The sequence below is a fragment of the Grus americana genome, chromosome 2 (assembly GCF_028858705.1).
Source record: "Grus americana isolate bGruAme1 chromosome 2, bGruAme1.mat, whole genome shotgun sequence".
In the NCBI taxonomy this organism is placed as follows: Eukaryota; Metazoa; Chordata; class Aves; order Gruiformes; family Gruidae; genus Grus; species Grus americana.
Window position 1 is genome coordinate 23890906 of NC_072853.1, and position 15809 is coordinate 23906714.

Below are 15809 nucleotides of genomic sequence, written 5' to 3' on the forward strand. Positions count from 1 at the left end.
TGCACAATGACCACAATGGGTACTTTTCTGCCAAGTAATAATTTACCAGAGTGCAGGAGCAGATTGGAACTATGCAGGACCCACTAAGCTGTCTTAGTATGGTAAGGGTTGTCAAGGTATAGATGAGATTCTCTTATTTTTAATATTCATTGAGCCAAGCTAATTTCTACATCAAGCACATGCTGCATTTGCTTGCATTTTCCTCTGTTTCTCTACTAATTAAAATATTTTAGTTCCATGGTACCATATGTGAAAGCGTTGACAACAGCATTGCTTATTCCACGTTAATTATGTATTTGTTCAGCGTATGCTGATGAACTGTGTGCATTTCTCGTGTTAAGTTTTCATGTCAAAGGAGAAGTGGAAATGTAGTAAGTGGATTTGTGCTTTTAATTTTAGATATTACTTTTTCCTCTAAAACAATCTTGTACATGATTCCTCTGTACCATATGCGTTTGAAAATCTTTTGTTGGCAAGAAGTTTAAAAAGAAAGTAATACTCGCTTCTCAGAAAAGGATTGTCGAACAAAGCAAAGCAATTGTGCCATTAATGAGAAAGTTAAATGAAACAAATGACAAGGCAAGCAAGAAAAAAACACAGCATCACACTCAAGGAATGCACAGGCACACAATAGCTTATGCAATATTCCCCATCTGTCAAAGTCAGTAAATACAGAGATTTCATTGGAAATATTCATTAGAATAGGCCGCGGTGCTTATGGCCTGGTAAATGCAATCAACAAGCTTTTAGCATTCTTACTAGTTTTCACCTGTAGGCAACTAAATGAATTTCATCCCACTGCGAGGCCCAGCTGATCAGTATTGGTTTTGCAAACCCCAGACCCTGATTGGTTTACCACTCATTCCTGAAAAAGATATTTTGGGAACTGAATTGGTCATGCCTCTAGAGGAATTTACACCTTTGCATTTTTGTATGTGTATACAGGCATGTATACATGTCTATAAAAATCTATACTTCCTGGATTTGTGTGTGCTTGTGTGCATATATATACACACACTATACATGTATGTGCATAAAATTACCTTGTTTGGTGAACTATTTTACTGTCATAATCACACAGGGCTTAAGTTTGGTGTATATAATCTTTTCCCTAATACAATTTTCCAACCATTTTCTTCTGTGTACTTTTTTTAAATGAAGGTCTTCACGTTTCATTAAAATGTTTGTGTTTGTACCCACTTGCATTTCAGAGGATAGAGCCATTATGCCTGCTTTGTTAAGGAATATGGCTCTTTCCAGAGGTCTGCATGGCTGCTGGAAAGAGAAAATAAATGCATTTTATGAGACTTCTTTTTCCTCTAGAAAGCATATGCAAGAAAAAAAAATTAACTTTCCCTCTTTTTTCTCCCAAATGAGAAAGTAATTATTAGCATGTGTTGGGCCATTCACTAAAGACTACGATAACTTACTATTTTCAAACTAATGAACTGAATGCTTGACCTAAAAACAGAGAGTGTGTATGAGTCTGTTCATCTTCCAGTTCGAAATTGTCTTAACTCCTGGCTGCTTGATCCTGAAATTCACTGAATATATTGAAATTCATTCCCTTAATTCACATCTTCAGAGGTGCTCAGCACCTGGCAGTAGTAGGCCTTCAGAAAGCTGTCCGAAGGACAAAACCAGTGATTTTTCTTTTTTTCCCCTGCTTGAAACACCGGGAAAGCAGCACTGCTTTGTCACTGCAGCTCCATGTGAAAGTATATTAAAAAAACCCAACAAACCAACAACAAAGCAAAGCAAAATCAACACACAGAAATACCTAGGCTTAGTTGGGCTTGCCAAGGTAATGTAGTACTAATCACAGACTGTATTCTGAGACAATAGTTAAGCATTGGAAACAAACTCCCCAGAGAGCTTTCAGTATCCTGATTGTCATCAGAGGGGTTCTACAAACAGATAAGATATGCACATCTGCCCGGAGTGACTACGTATTTTCAGACCTATACTGGGGCAGAGGAGTGAGTAAATGAACTCTTGAGGGACTTATTTTCTCTGAATCCATATTCAGGTTGTTCTGAACGCAAAAGCTTAGCCTCTGCTAAGGAATCTTACGACAGTCAAGGGCCGTGACACTTCATTTGCTCTGCACCCGAAACTCCCACTGAAGCCAATTATTCAATCTAATTTAACAAAGACCACAGCTTCTCTGGCTGTGCAATTGTTGGTAACCATCAACAAACTGATTCATCTACAATTGGGCCAAATGTTACAAAATCTGTTTCTGAGTTCTTGTTTGTACCCCCATCATAAGATTACACCAAAATTAAAGCATGCAGTACTTGAACTAACTTCAAAGGCTGAGCTTGCACTTCTAGCTAGTTCAGCCTTTTTATTGGTTCATGTTTTCCATTTGGCTTCAACATCCTGTTCCTTACTGATGCCCTTCTAGAGTTTCATTTACAAATATTACATCCCTGGTTAGTGAGCCATGCTAATTAATACTGTGGTGGAGGCTATGGATTATAGTAATCTCATGCCTCCTGCTTGGAAAAACGCTGCAATTTTTCCAGACGTTTACATGTAATGCCGTATTGAACATGGCTAAATTTGTCTTAGGAAAATGTATCAAAATATATTTAACTAAGGTTGCTTATGCTGTTATCTATTGCCAGTTTTGTTAATCATGAAGCTCAAAAATTTCAATGCTTAGAAACCCGAGATCCACAAATTCCTAATTACGTTATTTCAAACAAAACAGTAAAGTTAAAACAGGCTGGTTTAAATATACATATTTTTAAAAGTTTATGCCAATAACAAGTTTGTTAAAAAAACACGAATAGATGATTTGACTACTTTCTGGAAGCCTCACACTTCCGACAATGCCTCACCTTTCGAACCTGGGACCATAACCCAACATCGATTTTAATTCCACTGGGGATTTTGTAGTCGCAGACTCCCTGACTGCTGGGACTTCAAGTGTTGCCAAAGTTACAATTGTAAAGAACATCTATTATATTTGAAGTACCACAAATACCAAATAAAAGCTATAGAGCCTTTACACAACATAGCAACCCTAAGTCAATAGGTTCTTCCAACACCAAAATAAACAAAAGCAATGGCATTTTTTTAGGAAGAGGGGATATCTTTTGTTAGACCAGGTGATGTAATTGGAAACAATGGACAAGTTTTCAGGCTCATGATTGGTTCACCAGGTCATAAAAAGGTCAAGAAATACGTAATCTCTGGGGTACTGTTATTTTAGTTTTAGTTTTAATTGTGTTTATAACTCTCTTTTCATAAATGGACACAATTTGGTTGACGTGACTGCAGCATGATGATAAAAGTCACAGCATATCTGAAAGAGACCCCTCTTCGTTCTAGACTGTCATTTCAGACCTAGAAAGGAAAATTTGCCAACATCTTGTAACACTTACCATGTCATCACCTCAACATGAATTAAAACAGACTAAACCGAGAGGTTTAGAAACCTATGAGAAAAGGTCTAAAAAACTTGTCACAGGAAACAACTGCAATAGTGGCACTTTACACGTGACTCAGGCCAGTCTTTTTTGTCAGAATGAGCACTCCATATTGTACTGGGTAAATCAAATAAAAGGCACAGATGTCTCCAGGTTAAATTCTACAGCTGCACATTTTTAGGTGTCACTCCCTTGGGGTGCAGTCCCGAAGGGCACATTGAGCCAAGAGCTGCCCAGAGCAAGCATGTTGAACCTAACCAAGGTAGGGGCCAAATGTAGTGCCTTGTGGAGAGTGAGTCCAGTCTTCTAGTTGAAGGAGGCTTTCCCACTGCACAGACACTGTTGTACACCCTCAGGTAAGTTGGTCTGTTGGTTTCCGGCAGAATTAATCCCTTGAACAAAATGATATCTGTATGAACAACAGCAGTTGGCCACTTTCCTGGAGGTCAGAGGATCACTGGTCACATCTAGGAAAAATAGAAGCTAACAAAAGGTCTGATCTAAACCCTATTAAGGTATGAAGAACACTCCTTGTTTCAATGGCTTGGGACTACTGAAAATCTTGGACAAATTCAAACAGAAAAAGGAAGCCTACAGAGGCTGGAAGCAAGGGCAGGTAGCCTAGGAGGAATACAGAGAAATTGTCCGAGCAGCCAGGGATCAGGTTAGGAAAGCAAAAGACCTGATAGAATTGAATCAGGCCAGGGATATCAAGGGCAACAAGAAAAGCTTCTATAGGTATGTCAGTGATAAAAGGAAGACAAGGTAAAATGTGGGGCCCCTCCGGAAGGAAACAGAACACCTGGTTACCTGGGATATGGAGAAGGCTGAGGTACTCAATGACTTTTTTGCCTCAGTCTTCATGGCAAATGCTTGAGCCACACCGACCGAGTCGGAGAAGGCAAAGGCAGGGACTGGGAAAATAAACTGTAGGAGAAGATCAGGGTTGAGACTGTCTAAGGAACCTGAAGGTGCACAAGTCCATGGGACCTGATGAGATGCATCTGTGGGTCCTGAGGGAACTGGTGGATGAACTTGCGAAGCCACTCTCCATCATATTTGAGAAGTCCTGGCAGTCTGGTGAAGATCCCACTGACTGGAAAAGGGGAAACATAACCCCCATTTTTATGAAAGGAAAAAAGGAAGACCTGGGGAACTATAGACCGGTTAGTCTCACCTCTGTGCCTGGTAACATCACAGAGCAGATCTTCCTGGAAATTATGCTTAGGCACTTGAAAAATAAGGAGGTGACTGGTGACAGCCAACATGGCTTCACTAAGGGCAAGTCATGTCTGTCAAATTTGGTGGCCTTCTATGGTGGGATTACAGTGTTAGTGGATAAAGGGAAGAGCAACTGACGTCATCTACCTGGACTTATGCAAAGCATTTGACACTGTCCTGCGTGACATCCTTGTCTCTAAATTGGAGAGACATGGATTTGACAGATGGACCACTTGGTGGATAAGGAATTAGCTGGATGGTCGCATTCAAAGAGTTGTAGTCAATGGCTCGATGTCCAAGTGAAGACCAGTGACAAGTGGTGTTCCTCAGGGGTCAGTATTGGGACCGGTACTGTTTAACATCTTTGTCGGCGACATGGACAGTGGGATCAAGTGCACTCTCAGCCAGTTTGCCGACAGCAACAAGCCGTGTGCTGTGGTCAACATGCTGGAGGGAAGGGATGCCATCCAGAGGGAACTGATTGAAAATAGCCCTGAGGAGAAGGACTTGGGTGTGTTGGTGGATGAGAAGCTCAGCATTGATTCAGCAATGCGCACTCACAGCCCAGAAAGCCGACCATGTCCTGGGCTGCATCAAAAGAAGTGTGACCAGCAGGTCGAGGGAGGTGATTCTCCCCCTCTGGTCTCATGAGACCCTACCTGGAGTACTGTGTCCAGCTCTGGGGTCCCCAGGACAAGAAAGACAGGGAGCTGTTGGACATGTGAGTCCAGAGGAGGGCCACAAAGATGATCAGAGGGCTGGAGCACCTCTCCTATGAAGACAGGCTGAGAGAGTTGGGCTTGTTCAGCCTGGAGAAGAGAAGGCTCTGGGGAGACCTTAGAGCAGCCTTCCAGTACCTAAAGAGGCCTACAGGAAAGCTGGAGAGGGACTGTTTACAAGTGCATGTAGTGATAGGACAACGGGAACTAGATGATCTTTAAGGTCCCCTCTAACCCAAACCATTCTATGATTCCATGATACTGAAGGGTATCCATGAATCTACTGCTTGGACTTACTGTAACACACCCATGATCAAGGAGAGTACAAGTAAATGTACCAGGTGCTTGTGTCTAGACTCAGCAGGATTGCTGGGCAGGTCATGCAGACATCGTCATATGACAGTTTCCATATGGTAGATGATGTTTGGACCTACAGAATTTTACCTCATGTGAAACTAAAGCATGTCACAGCACATCAACCAAACTGCTTTGAAAAGGAGCGTGAAAAGCTTGGCCTTTTGTCCTTGTGTTGTGGTCCTTCCTTTCATTGTCAAAAGGAGAAACTCTGCTCCCACGCTGTTCCAACCCTGGACACTTTCTGGAGCTGAACCCAGCCTAGAAATGCTTGTGGCCTACATCTGATGTCATTTGCTGTCATTTGCTGTCATTTGCTGAAGCAGGACTGTGGCGACTGAATTACATGCAACAATTTTATGTGTTGACTGGTTAAATTGCAGATTGGAGTATTTTTCTGTAAAGGTGGTTTAACTCCACAGGTTTCTGTCTGGAAAAGCATGTACAATGAATGAAAAAACTTTCCCAGAGTAAGGCACCTCTCGGCAAATACAGAGGAGTGAAGGAACAGTATAAAAACTTTGTCTTTGATGATTCTATTTCCATTGCAGACAGGCTGTATAACATTTAAAAACACCTAAGACAAAAGAATCCTGGCATCATTTTAATGGATTTGAGCACAGGACAGGAAGGAGGTGCTTGGGTGGGTGTGGGTTTGGTTTTTCCTAAGAAATCAGATAATAATGTAGAATGTTTCTGGCAATGAATGACGACTTAGACTTGTCTAAATCAAACTTTTAGGTAAGAATGACACATATATAATGTATTACTTGTTTCAAAATCCAGTTTATCTAAACAAGGTTTTCCTGTTGCTGAAATAAGCAGTGTATCTATTTCAGATAGGCCCTCTGAACCTGGAGGACTTCAAAGTGAGAACAATTGATACAGAACCACACTCCAGTTCAGAAAAAAAAGTGGGAAAAAAGTTAACACATGAATGTTCATGTCTGAGCTGTGGAACCTGATGTGTTTTCTAGTTCTTGGGCCTGAATGCACGCATCAGCCATGTCTTGACTGCAAGTCTGGAACGTGGGAAATAGCTGAGTTAAATTTTTTTAACAATATAGCTCATGGTGGTACCAAACACTGGATCATTCATGTAATTGTATCACTATTTGATGTGTATAAAAATACCAAAATCTCTCTCTTTACAAGCTGAACAAAACTTAAGAAATTACTTTTTTTGAGATTTTTCTATTTCAGAAGCATGCACAAAATAAACAAAGGCTTGTGAAATCCTTGTCCGCTCCATTTATTCTGATTTGAACTTCTGCTTTTTTTTTTTTTTCTTCTCCTTTGTTTATAATGCCCTTTTGGAAGTACAAAAATATTTTTCTTCCCCCTACTAATTTTTGACTTTTTCCATTTAGGAATCATTGATTCACCCTCATTTTTTGTTCAGCTGCCATTCCAATTCTGTTAAATAACTTCTTGTGCCACAAGGTCTTTGTTTGTTCCACAGCACCATTGACTGATGTTGACACAGCGGTGGTAAGACAGTATTCGATTAGTTAATTTCTGGCACAGAAACAGGAGGAGGAGCACAAATGTATGCATTTTCATATGTGGCACATAGCATTGTTTATTTATTTTTTTTAATTTTGTGATAGAGAAGTAGATTTTATAATAAACTATTTAAGAATGCAGCTGGCTCAGGGGATTGCTGATGTCCCATGTGATCTTTTTCCAGTTGACTTTTGGTTCTAATTTGATCCAGATTATGATTATCTAAAGACTTTTTGTGGCATATGCAAAATCACTTGATGGTCACAGTCCTGTTCCTAGTCAGCTCCAGTTCACACCACAGAAAGTACAGTCCTAAGTATCACAGCTGGCACTCTCTGTGGAAAAGACAAGGATTCACTGCCTAAATTTTCTCTCACTAAAGTCAGAGGTAAATTTTATTTTAAATTTCAATGGAGCATAAGCAAGAAATGATTTAGCATTGATGCCTGCCTTCATGCCAAAGATGATCCCTTTTAAGGACACCATGAAGAAGTGTCAACTGTTGCTGGTGTTACAGTATTTTGGAGACGAAAAGAGCACTGCAGACTCTAGTTTGGTAACTGTGGCACCTTTTGAGCAAATGGTCCTAACACTCATGTCCAAAAGACAACTGGAGCAGGCGCCAGAAACCCCAGGGACTGGGGGGACTGGGGAGGAAATGACTGCTGTTGTCTGTGTGCTATATGCCTCAGCGTTCTCAGAAGGTTTTTTGCTTCAGTGTACTTGGATCCAGAACCTCATTCAGTCTTATAATCCATTCAGAAACTGGAGCGACAGGAAGCAGCTCTGTGCACTGACTTAATGGAGCTGGTTATCTCTGCCCTCCTTCCAAGGATCATCCTCCAGCGTATCCCCTATCCTTTTTTTATCCCTTATTTGCACAGTCCCAAAAAGAACAATAAGGAGTTGGCTGTATATTCCACAGCAATGACGCCAAAGAATAATAACAATTAGCACTTCATTTAGCATCTTAACTATAAGACAAAGATGCCTAGCCAGCAGTATCTCAGGCACATGGGGAAACTGGTCACATAGAAAAGAATTTAATGATCTGGCCAGCCATGAAGTAAGCTATTGAAAACAGCAATCAAGATTTTTTTGTTTGCAGACCTAGGTCCATCCACCAAAATATTCTGTCTTACCAAGACTGGTGTTTATAGGAAAATTCCTAATAAATAATTTATAATGGTAGTAGTCATGAAACCTGCTACGCTTTTATTCCAATTAATTTTGTATTCTCTTTTTCTGACATTGCATAATATGAGGGCAAGTTGAGTGGAGCTTTTAAAATCCCCTAGACAACTCTCCCTGCCATTTCTTTCCTGGTTTCCCCGAATGACTGCATGTGCTCGCCTCAGGAACAGCGTGGACCTTGTGGACTTGGGTGTTTCCTTAGACCCCCACACTCAGGTTATAGATAGATCTTGTCATTCTTTCTGCATAACATCATTAACATTTGGCTTTTTTTGTTAATCCACACAGGAAAAACTCTTGGACAGACATTCTTCATTTTTGTCTCAACTATTGTAACAAACTTTTCTTCAGTTTAAGGAACGTTGTCCAAATTGCATCTCTTCAGACTGCCTTTGCAAAGACCGTTCTCCCAGCTTGTAGCCGCGGCTGTATGATTTCTCTTTGCAATTCTGACACTTTCTTCTTCAATTCCATCAAAGGAAAAGCAACTTCTCTTCAGTTTTAAGGGCTCATCTCCTCTGTCATTTGATGTCAGGTTCTGATGATTTTGGCAAGGGAGTGCAAAGCTTGAACGAATACCTTCACTGCACAGGAGGGGCTTCTGTTTTTTCAGGACAGGAATTTATAGCATTTAGCATAAATCCCACAGAGACTCCCCAGGAATAAAAATGACGACAATCCCATATGCAGGTGGTGAGTAGGTGGAAACCATGGGCAAAGCACACGTGCCTCATTTCCATGAAAGGCACAAAAACTGTCCAAGGGGTATCTAGAAAGGATTACAAATTGCTTAATTTTTTTCTAGGCTTGGCCAATCATTCTTAGCAAACTCTATAAAGATTATTATTTCATGTATTCTGGTTTTACGGGCCAGCTGGGTTTGACGGCCACTCTGGGGATCTGGAAAAGTGACTGACGTGTGCGGGAAGGGTGGAGGGCACTGGTTTGTCAGGGAAGCGATGGGGCACTGAGCGCGCAGCTGGCCCGAGGGCTGCGGCTCGGCCTGGTCCAGCTCAGCCTGGCAGGCTTCACTGAGGGCTCTCCATGCGCCCGCCTCTGCTCCGCGCCACCCTCAGGTGTAGCCTGAGCGCACAGCGCGGAGGAACCGAGCGCCTTGGCGGCAGGCAGGCTGCCCGCGTGGAGCTTGCTGCGCCTGCCAAGGGTGCTGGGTGCCCAGGAGGCCCGAGGCGAGGGAAGGCCCCTTACTGAGCCTCTCGGCACCGCAGTGTTGCCCTGGGCGCCCTTCAGGTGGGTGGCACGCCCTTCTCCCTTGACTCCTGCCCGGCAATGGCGGGGCCCGACACGGTGAGAGCGATCGCTCCTGTCCCTGCTCCCCACGACACAGGTCCCGCATAAGGCCGAAACACCCCCTCCCCCGCCCCAGGAGTGCGCGCAGTGCCGGGTTTGAGCCGCGCCGCTCGCCGTAGCCGGGCTACCGCCTCCCGCGCATGCGGGGTAGTGGGGCCGCAGAGGGTGCCCGGCCGGCGGGGCGGAAGGACGTTGGTGGGCGCGCGCTGAGGTGAGGCCCCGCTCGCGCTCCCCCCTCCTCCTGCCGCGGGTCCCCTCTCTCCCCCTCATCCCGGCCGCCGCCGCCGCCGCCGTTCTCCCCCGGCCTGCGGCCCCGCGGCCCGTTCGCGGCAGCCCGTGACCTCTGCGCGTCCCTGAGGGTGGCGGGGACGGGCCTTGCGGCGGCGGACGCCCCGCTGGAGGGCAGCGAGGGGCTGGAGCGCCTTCTGTGAGAGGAGGAACCAGTGAGCGGCTTGTCTCAGCCTGGCCGCGGCACTACGGCCCCTTGCTCCGGTAACTGCGGGCCGGAGAGGGGCCTGTTTGCGGCGCTTCCTCTTAAATATGAAAGAGTGGGCGTGGGCAGCACCAAGGCCTTTGGGGGCAGCTGGGCCACCTCCTGGTCCTCGCTCCCGCTCCGTGGCCCCGTGAGCGCAGGAGGCTGCACGGAGGGCAGGACCCTGCGGGCAGCACTGCCCCGGAGCCGCTCCCTGCCGAGTGAACGTTTACCTTGCGTTTAAATAGAGCCGCCTGCTTCAGGCCTTGTAGGTTTTTAGTGAAATCTTACCAAATAGAAAAAAAAAAATCCTTCAATGCAATAGGGTTTGCAGTTACTTTAAAAAAAACCCCAAAAACCACCCCCCCCCCCCCACAAACTAGTTCAAGAGGCATGTGCCTTTCCACAGAGGTGAATAAAATGTGATCAATGTTCTGAATGTCTTGTGATGTGAACATCGGGACAGCAGGCCTGAAATGGTAGACCCTGCAGGGAGGTAAGGATTTAGTATGAACAGTGAAGGTCAGTCTTGATTCCACGAGTACTAGACATGAGTATGAAAACTTACCTAGATTCATGGCATAAATAGGTCATCCTTGAATGTTGTCCCTTAAATATTGTCATTGAAAAGTCAAATAGAGAGGAGTGTTGTTGCTTATGTTGTGAGGATGATTATTACACAATTCAAAATGCACGATCGTTATTCAGTAGAGTTACAGAAAATTACTTAAGTAGAGCTTCTTGTCCCACAATTCTTTTTTTTTTCCCCTTCTAGAAAATATAATCACCATGTCGTCTGCACTATTGCCTAAGCCACAAATGCGGCGCCTTTTGGCCAGGCGGATGAAGTTTCACCTATTTGGGGCATTTTTTGTATCTGTGGGATGTGCGGCTTTATACAAGGTGAGATCTGTAGTCATTCAATTATAAACTGGACTCATTAGAGTGTTTTAAGAATTCATAATATTTTCTTGTTGAGATTTGGTTGACCTATTCATCAGAAAGCTTTAGTAATGTGTTTTTGTAAGCATGTTTCCAGAACATAAATAAATCTTCCTAATCTTCATTTGAAAAAATGATACGAATAACCTGATGCTTTAAGCTTTGTGATCACGTAATTCATGACAACCTTGAGTGTCCTAGTCCCAGATGGCTCTTGATCATTTGCATGATTGATGCACGTTAACTCTAGATAGTCTGTGTCTCTCTCTGTCATGGTATCTGAGACTTGAGAGAGTTGTCAGGCGTCTTTTAGCTCTAGACTGATTTCAGGAAACTTGCTCATAAGCAATTTGGAAAACCCGTCCTTCACACTGAAGATATTGGTGTGGGGAAGACTAGTACAGTCCTTTTATCCTTTCTTTTGAAGTAGCATGTGGAAATGGAGCATTACATTTCCAAAAAAAACCCACTTACAGATTGGAGTTTGGTTTTCGTGGTCCTTAAGAGACTTCTGACAAAGATAAGAGTGGTTGTTGTTCTTTATGCCTTTACTAAATAATTCTCGGATCTCATACACACAGCAAGCAACACAGTTTGAATTCCTGTGGAAGAACTGGATCTTGGTTTGCCCATTGAACTACTTCATATATTATTTGCAGCATTTGAGTAGTCAGGAAGCTATTGATAAAAGTGACTAGAAATTAGGTTAATTTCAGGTTGTTCATCACAAAAATATCACAGTTGACTTAAACTTCTCAGACATCAATGAATGTCTATCAGAAACAATAAACTTGCACAGTCGAAGCTTAACATCTACTTAACACATGTGCTAAGAGGTAGGCAAGCTTGTTTGTGGTCAGACTTACAATATAATGTTTTTTAATAGTCTGTGGCTTTATGCCTTATTTGGCACTCTCACATTAATACACTAGTAAGGCAGCAGACCATATTTAGAACAAGTAACATGGATCTCAGTAGTGATTAGTAGTCATTACCTGTTAGATACTGTTGAACAAACCCACCATGGACTTCTGGACTTTCCCTCGCATCTTTGGGGGGTTTTTGAGCATATCCCTGTGCTTCAGGTGAATGAGTATCCAAGGAGTCAGGATCATGTCTTTTTGTGTTTGTGAGCTGTAAGATTGGCTTGGCAGTCTTGTAAAATTTTATCAGACTTCTGTAGTTGACCTACAGTGTAGCTGAAATGTAATACGTTGTTTTAGGATGCCATTTCATCTGGAGTTGTAGTTTTGCAGCTGCTTACAGTCACGAAACTTGCCATAATGGCATGTTTTACGTATAAAACTATTAGCAGGGAAGGCATTGGACGCTTGAGTGTCAATGTAGGTGGAGTGTTTCTGGATCATAAAGTGTAATGTGCTATCTTGTAATGGACTTTCTTTTTAAGGTTTTATTTCAGACATTTGTTTTCCTGACCAATGGTGGTTTGAACTGTGGATTTTTTAGACTGATATCCACTGATACAAATCATAGCAGTAATAGAAAAAGAATTCTGTTTGTCAAGCTTTGCAAGTTTTAATTTTCTGTGTGTTACTTTCCAGTTTGGAGTTGCTGAGCCCAGAAAACGAGCTTATGCAGAGTTCTATAAAAACTATGATCCTATGAAGGACTTTGAAGCTATGAGAGCAGCTGGTGTGTTTGAGTCTGCACCGCCCAAATGATGGTAACAGGTAATTTACAGGTAATAAGCTCCTCTGCATTAAAACAAGAGTAAGTTAGATTGTTTCAGTGAAACATTGTGCTTCTAATTGATCATTGTGCTTCCTTTTTGATCAAATAGAAAGGTGCTCCCAGAGAAAAAGGATACAAATTGCACTCGAGAGATCTCAGGGTAGTAAAAACATGAAGAAATATGGGAACTGGGGAGCAGGGAGTAAGCGCAGAATAGAAAGCTCCTGAATACTTTTTGGGTAATGTGTTTAACTTGTGCGGTGTAGGAGACTTGCACAGAGTGATGCCAGGCCTTTCCCTCCTCATGCAGTCACAGAGAGGAGACAGAGCTCTTGTATTGAACTGTAAGACTTGCCTGATACCACTGTTATGTTGATGTGGTCACATCTCAGACTGCTTAGCTTTGGGCTGTCTGTATCTACTGCTTAGGTACTTGTGGTGGTACAGTGAATGAGAAAATGGAGAGGCTGTTTCTCTCTCATAGCATGCACCTTAATGTAAGAAACAGAGACAGCTTCCACACATCCTTTCGTCTTTTGAGGTTGGTGAGAGGGGGAAGATAACTAGTCGTGAGGGGAAAGACATTTAAAGATAGATAGATAGATAGATAGATAAAAATCGCAATGGCATGTTGTGTACTAATATTCAGATTTTTGCCGTACTGAATTAAGCTCGAACAGAACTTTGTTCACAATACTGTTTTCCTATCACTTAACATTGCCTTTTTGTTTGAAGACTACCAAACTTGGTTCTCTCTTACTTGTTGTCATAACACCAGGGAAAAAAGGTCTTGATTTCAACCTCATCATAGTTATTAATAAGCACGCTCACTAAACTGCACAAGCTCATGATGTGACAACTCAATAAAGAATTCCTCCCCCTTGATCCAAATTTCTTACATTGAGTTCTCTGCTTCTCTTAAAATGACTTCTAACTAATCAAGAATGATAGCTTTTTCATTCTTTTGGAATGTTTTCATATTGTGATCATTACGTGATAATCTGTGGGTCTAATTATCCTGGCCAGCTGGATTTTCTCAGCCTGTTTGCTTAAAGCAGCAAGATTGAATAAAAGATTTGTACTTAACACTATTAATACTAAATTCTGTTGTGTGACAATCTACAACTGTCTGGTTTCTGCATAACACAATTACATAAAAAGAGCTCCAGCTCCTCTAACAAATTTAAAAAGAAATGAAAAAAACCTATGGCAGTCTTCCCCCCCCTCGGTAAGAGGGGGAAACTCCTGTTCTTTAGCTCTTTAGCTATGACTGCAACAAAGATAAATAATGATACGATAAATTTACCTGGTTTTACTGCTGGTAATTCTGCCTTTGGTTTGGTCCTATTGCTAATATATAGATACTCTTAAACTTTCTTAGACATTAGAATTGCATTCTTTAGTCAGGTGGCCTTCATCAGAGTATTCTGAAAGGCCATCTGGTGGTAAAATCATTTGAAACAAACACTGGCAACAGGGATGCTTGTTGAATATTTAATTGGAATCATGAGCAGGATTTTTTTCAAGTACAAACGGAGCTCCACTCTCAGCGTATGTTTCCATTTGCAGCTTAAAAAAAAAAAGTTGCACATTGTGTGCACCTGTTAAAATTAAATGTTTCCTAAACATTTCTTCCATTCCTTAATTACACCAGCTCAAAAGAAAATGTGAAAGACAAATCTTCATATGTGATCTTGTTTGAATTGCTGATGCTTCTTATTCCTTAGCCGATTTATGTAAGAACTGGTATTTTTCAATTCTTCGTAGCAGAAAGAGGTTAGGTGTTTTTGTGCCTGCACGTGAATACATAAGTAGAAGGAGGGGAAAACAATACCAGTGTTTCAAATGTTCTAAAAAGACTGTGAAAAGGACAAGTACACAGAACATATGGAAGACATTTTCGTTTCCTCAATAGCTTAAATCTTAGGTATGGAAGTTGACTGGAGGTTGAATGTGATGCTTTTTTTGGTATAGTTACCTAAAGAGTACAGTGGTCATGCATGCTTTACCTCTCCTGTTTTATTGGAATATATTCTGTGTGTGGCAGTAAATACTGTGCTTGACCCTCATGTAATACTCACCCCATAGTTGAGGAAGGGGTAGGGTAGGCAGGGAGGAGAATTCACAAGTTAAGGTGTTAACTTGGAAGTCTGCACTGAGTTTGTTCCCCCTGGACACATAGGAAAATTGGTAGCTAAGTGTGAATTTACACTCTTTCTTCTACTTGGCATGGACATTGTGTGGCGATACTGATAATGGAAACTAAGTGCAAGTATAAATTTGAGCAGTATCCTACTTCTGCAGCGTGCTCAGTAATACAGTAAGGCTAGACTAAGAGTTTGGTGCTAACCGCTTGCATGACTCTTGTCGTGGAGCACAGCTGGTCTTGGATTGTGTTCAGTATAATGGGGAGAAGCAATCTGAATTTGGTTTTCTTCCTTCCTTGGTAGGTTGCCTACACCACTTGTTTCCTCTCTGGCTCCTATCTGAAAGCTGCATTCCTTTCTCTTTCAGGCCCTTAGGAAGATTGATTCAGTTATCAGTGCAGCATGGATAGTGAATCTGACGTGCTGTGCAGTATTGTTCCAGCTCTTGATTTGTTCCATGTTTCACTTCTGTTTGCCACATGAAGGGTGTGTGAATCTTAAACCATCAGGAAATAACGGGGGGAATTCCTCTAGACGAAACCACCACATAAACGTTTCTCTCTATTGCTTTGCATTCGTACATACTAATATGTTTACTTAGAGCACGAAGTTTGTCCAACATAACTTAGTATTTTTTTTTATCTTGCAGATCCCCTTCAGTCTAAGGAGACTTGATGACCGAACCTTATTTGTTCACTTCAGTGCGTGGCATGTTCTAATGTAACTCAATAAATAAAATACATGTCAGTGGTGCTTAGTTGTCTTCATTGATGTTGAAATGCTTAAATGCTCAGATGGTAGGAAGAGTGGTGGA

General features: G+C 42.2%; 1 protein-coding gene across 2 annotated transcripts; it reads left to right on the forward strand.

Annotated features, from left to right (window-relative positions):
* The first annotated feature begins 9804 nt into the window (after window positions 1-9804).
* LOC129203474 (cytochrome c oxidase subunit 6C) lies at window positions 9805-15748 on the forward strand. 2 transcript variants are annotated; one of them, XM_054818005.1, is made up of 4 exons: window positions 9805-9953; window positions 10990-11117; window positions 12719-12858; window positions 15645-15748. In XM_054818005.1, exons 2-3 carry the CDS (start codon window positions 11004-11006, stop codon window positions 12836-12838), a joined length of 234 nt encoding a protein of 77 aa, XP_054673980.1. In that variant the 5' UTR covers window positions 9805-9953; window positions 10990-11003; the 3' UTR covers window positions 12839-12858; window positions 15645-15748. The 2 variants fall into 2 exon arrangements, with proteins under 2 accessions (XP_054673980.1, XP_054673981.1); XM_054818006.1 differs by having other exon boundaries at window positions 12719-12847.
* Window positions 15749-15809: the final 61 nt, after the last annotated feature.

Excerpts from the sequence above, each read along its gene's own strand:
- LOC129203474 (XM_054818005.1), top strand. The coding sequence starts at position 11,004 with ATGTCGTCTGCACTATTGCCTAAGCCACAAATGCGGCGCCTTTTGGCC. Across the intron at positions 11,118-12,718 it reads GATGTGCGGCTTTATACAAG|TTTGGAGTTGCTGAGCCCAG; the intron begins GTGAGATCTGTA and ends GTTACTTTCCAG.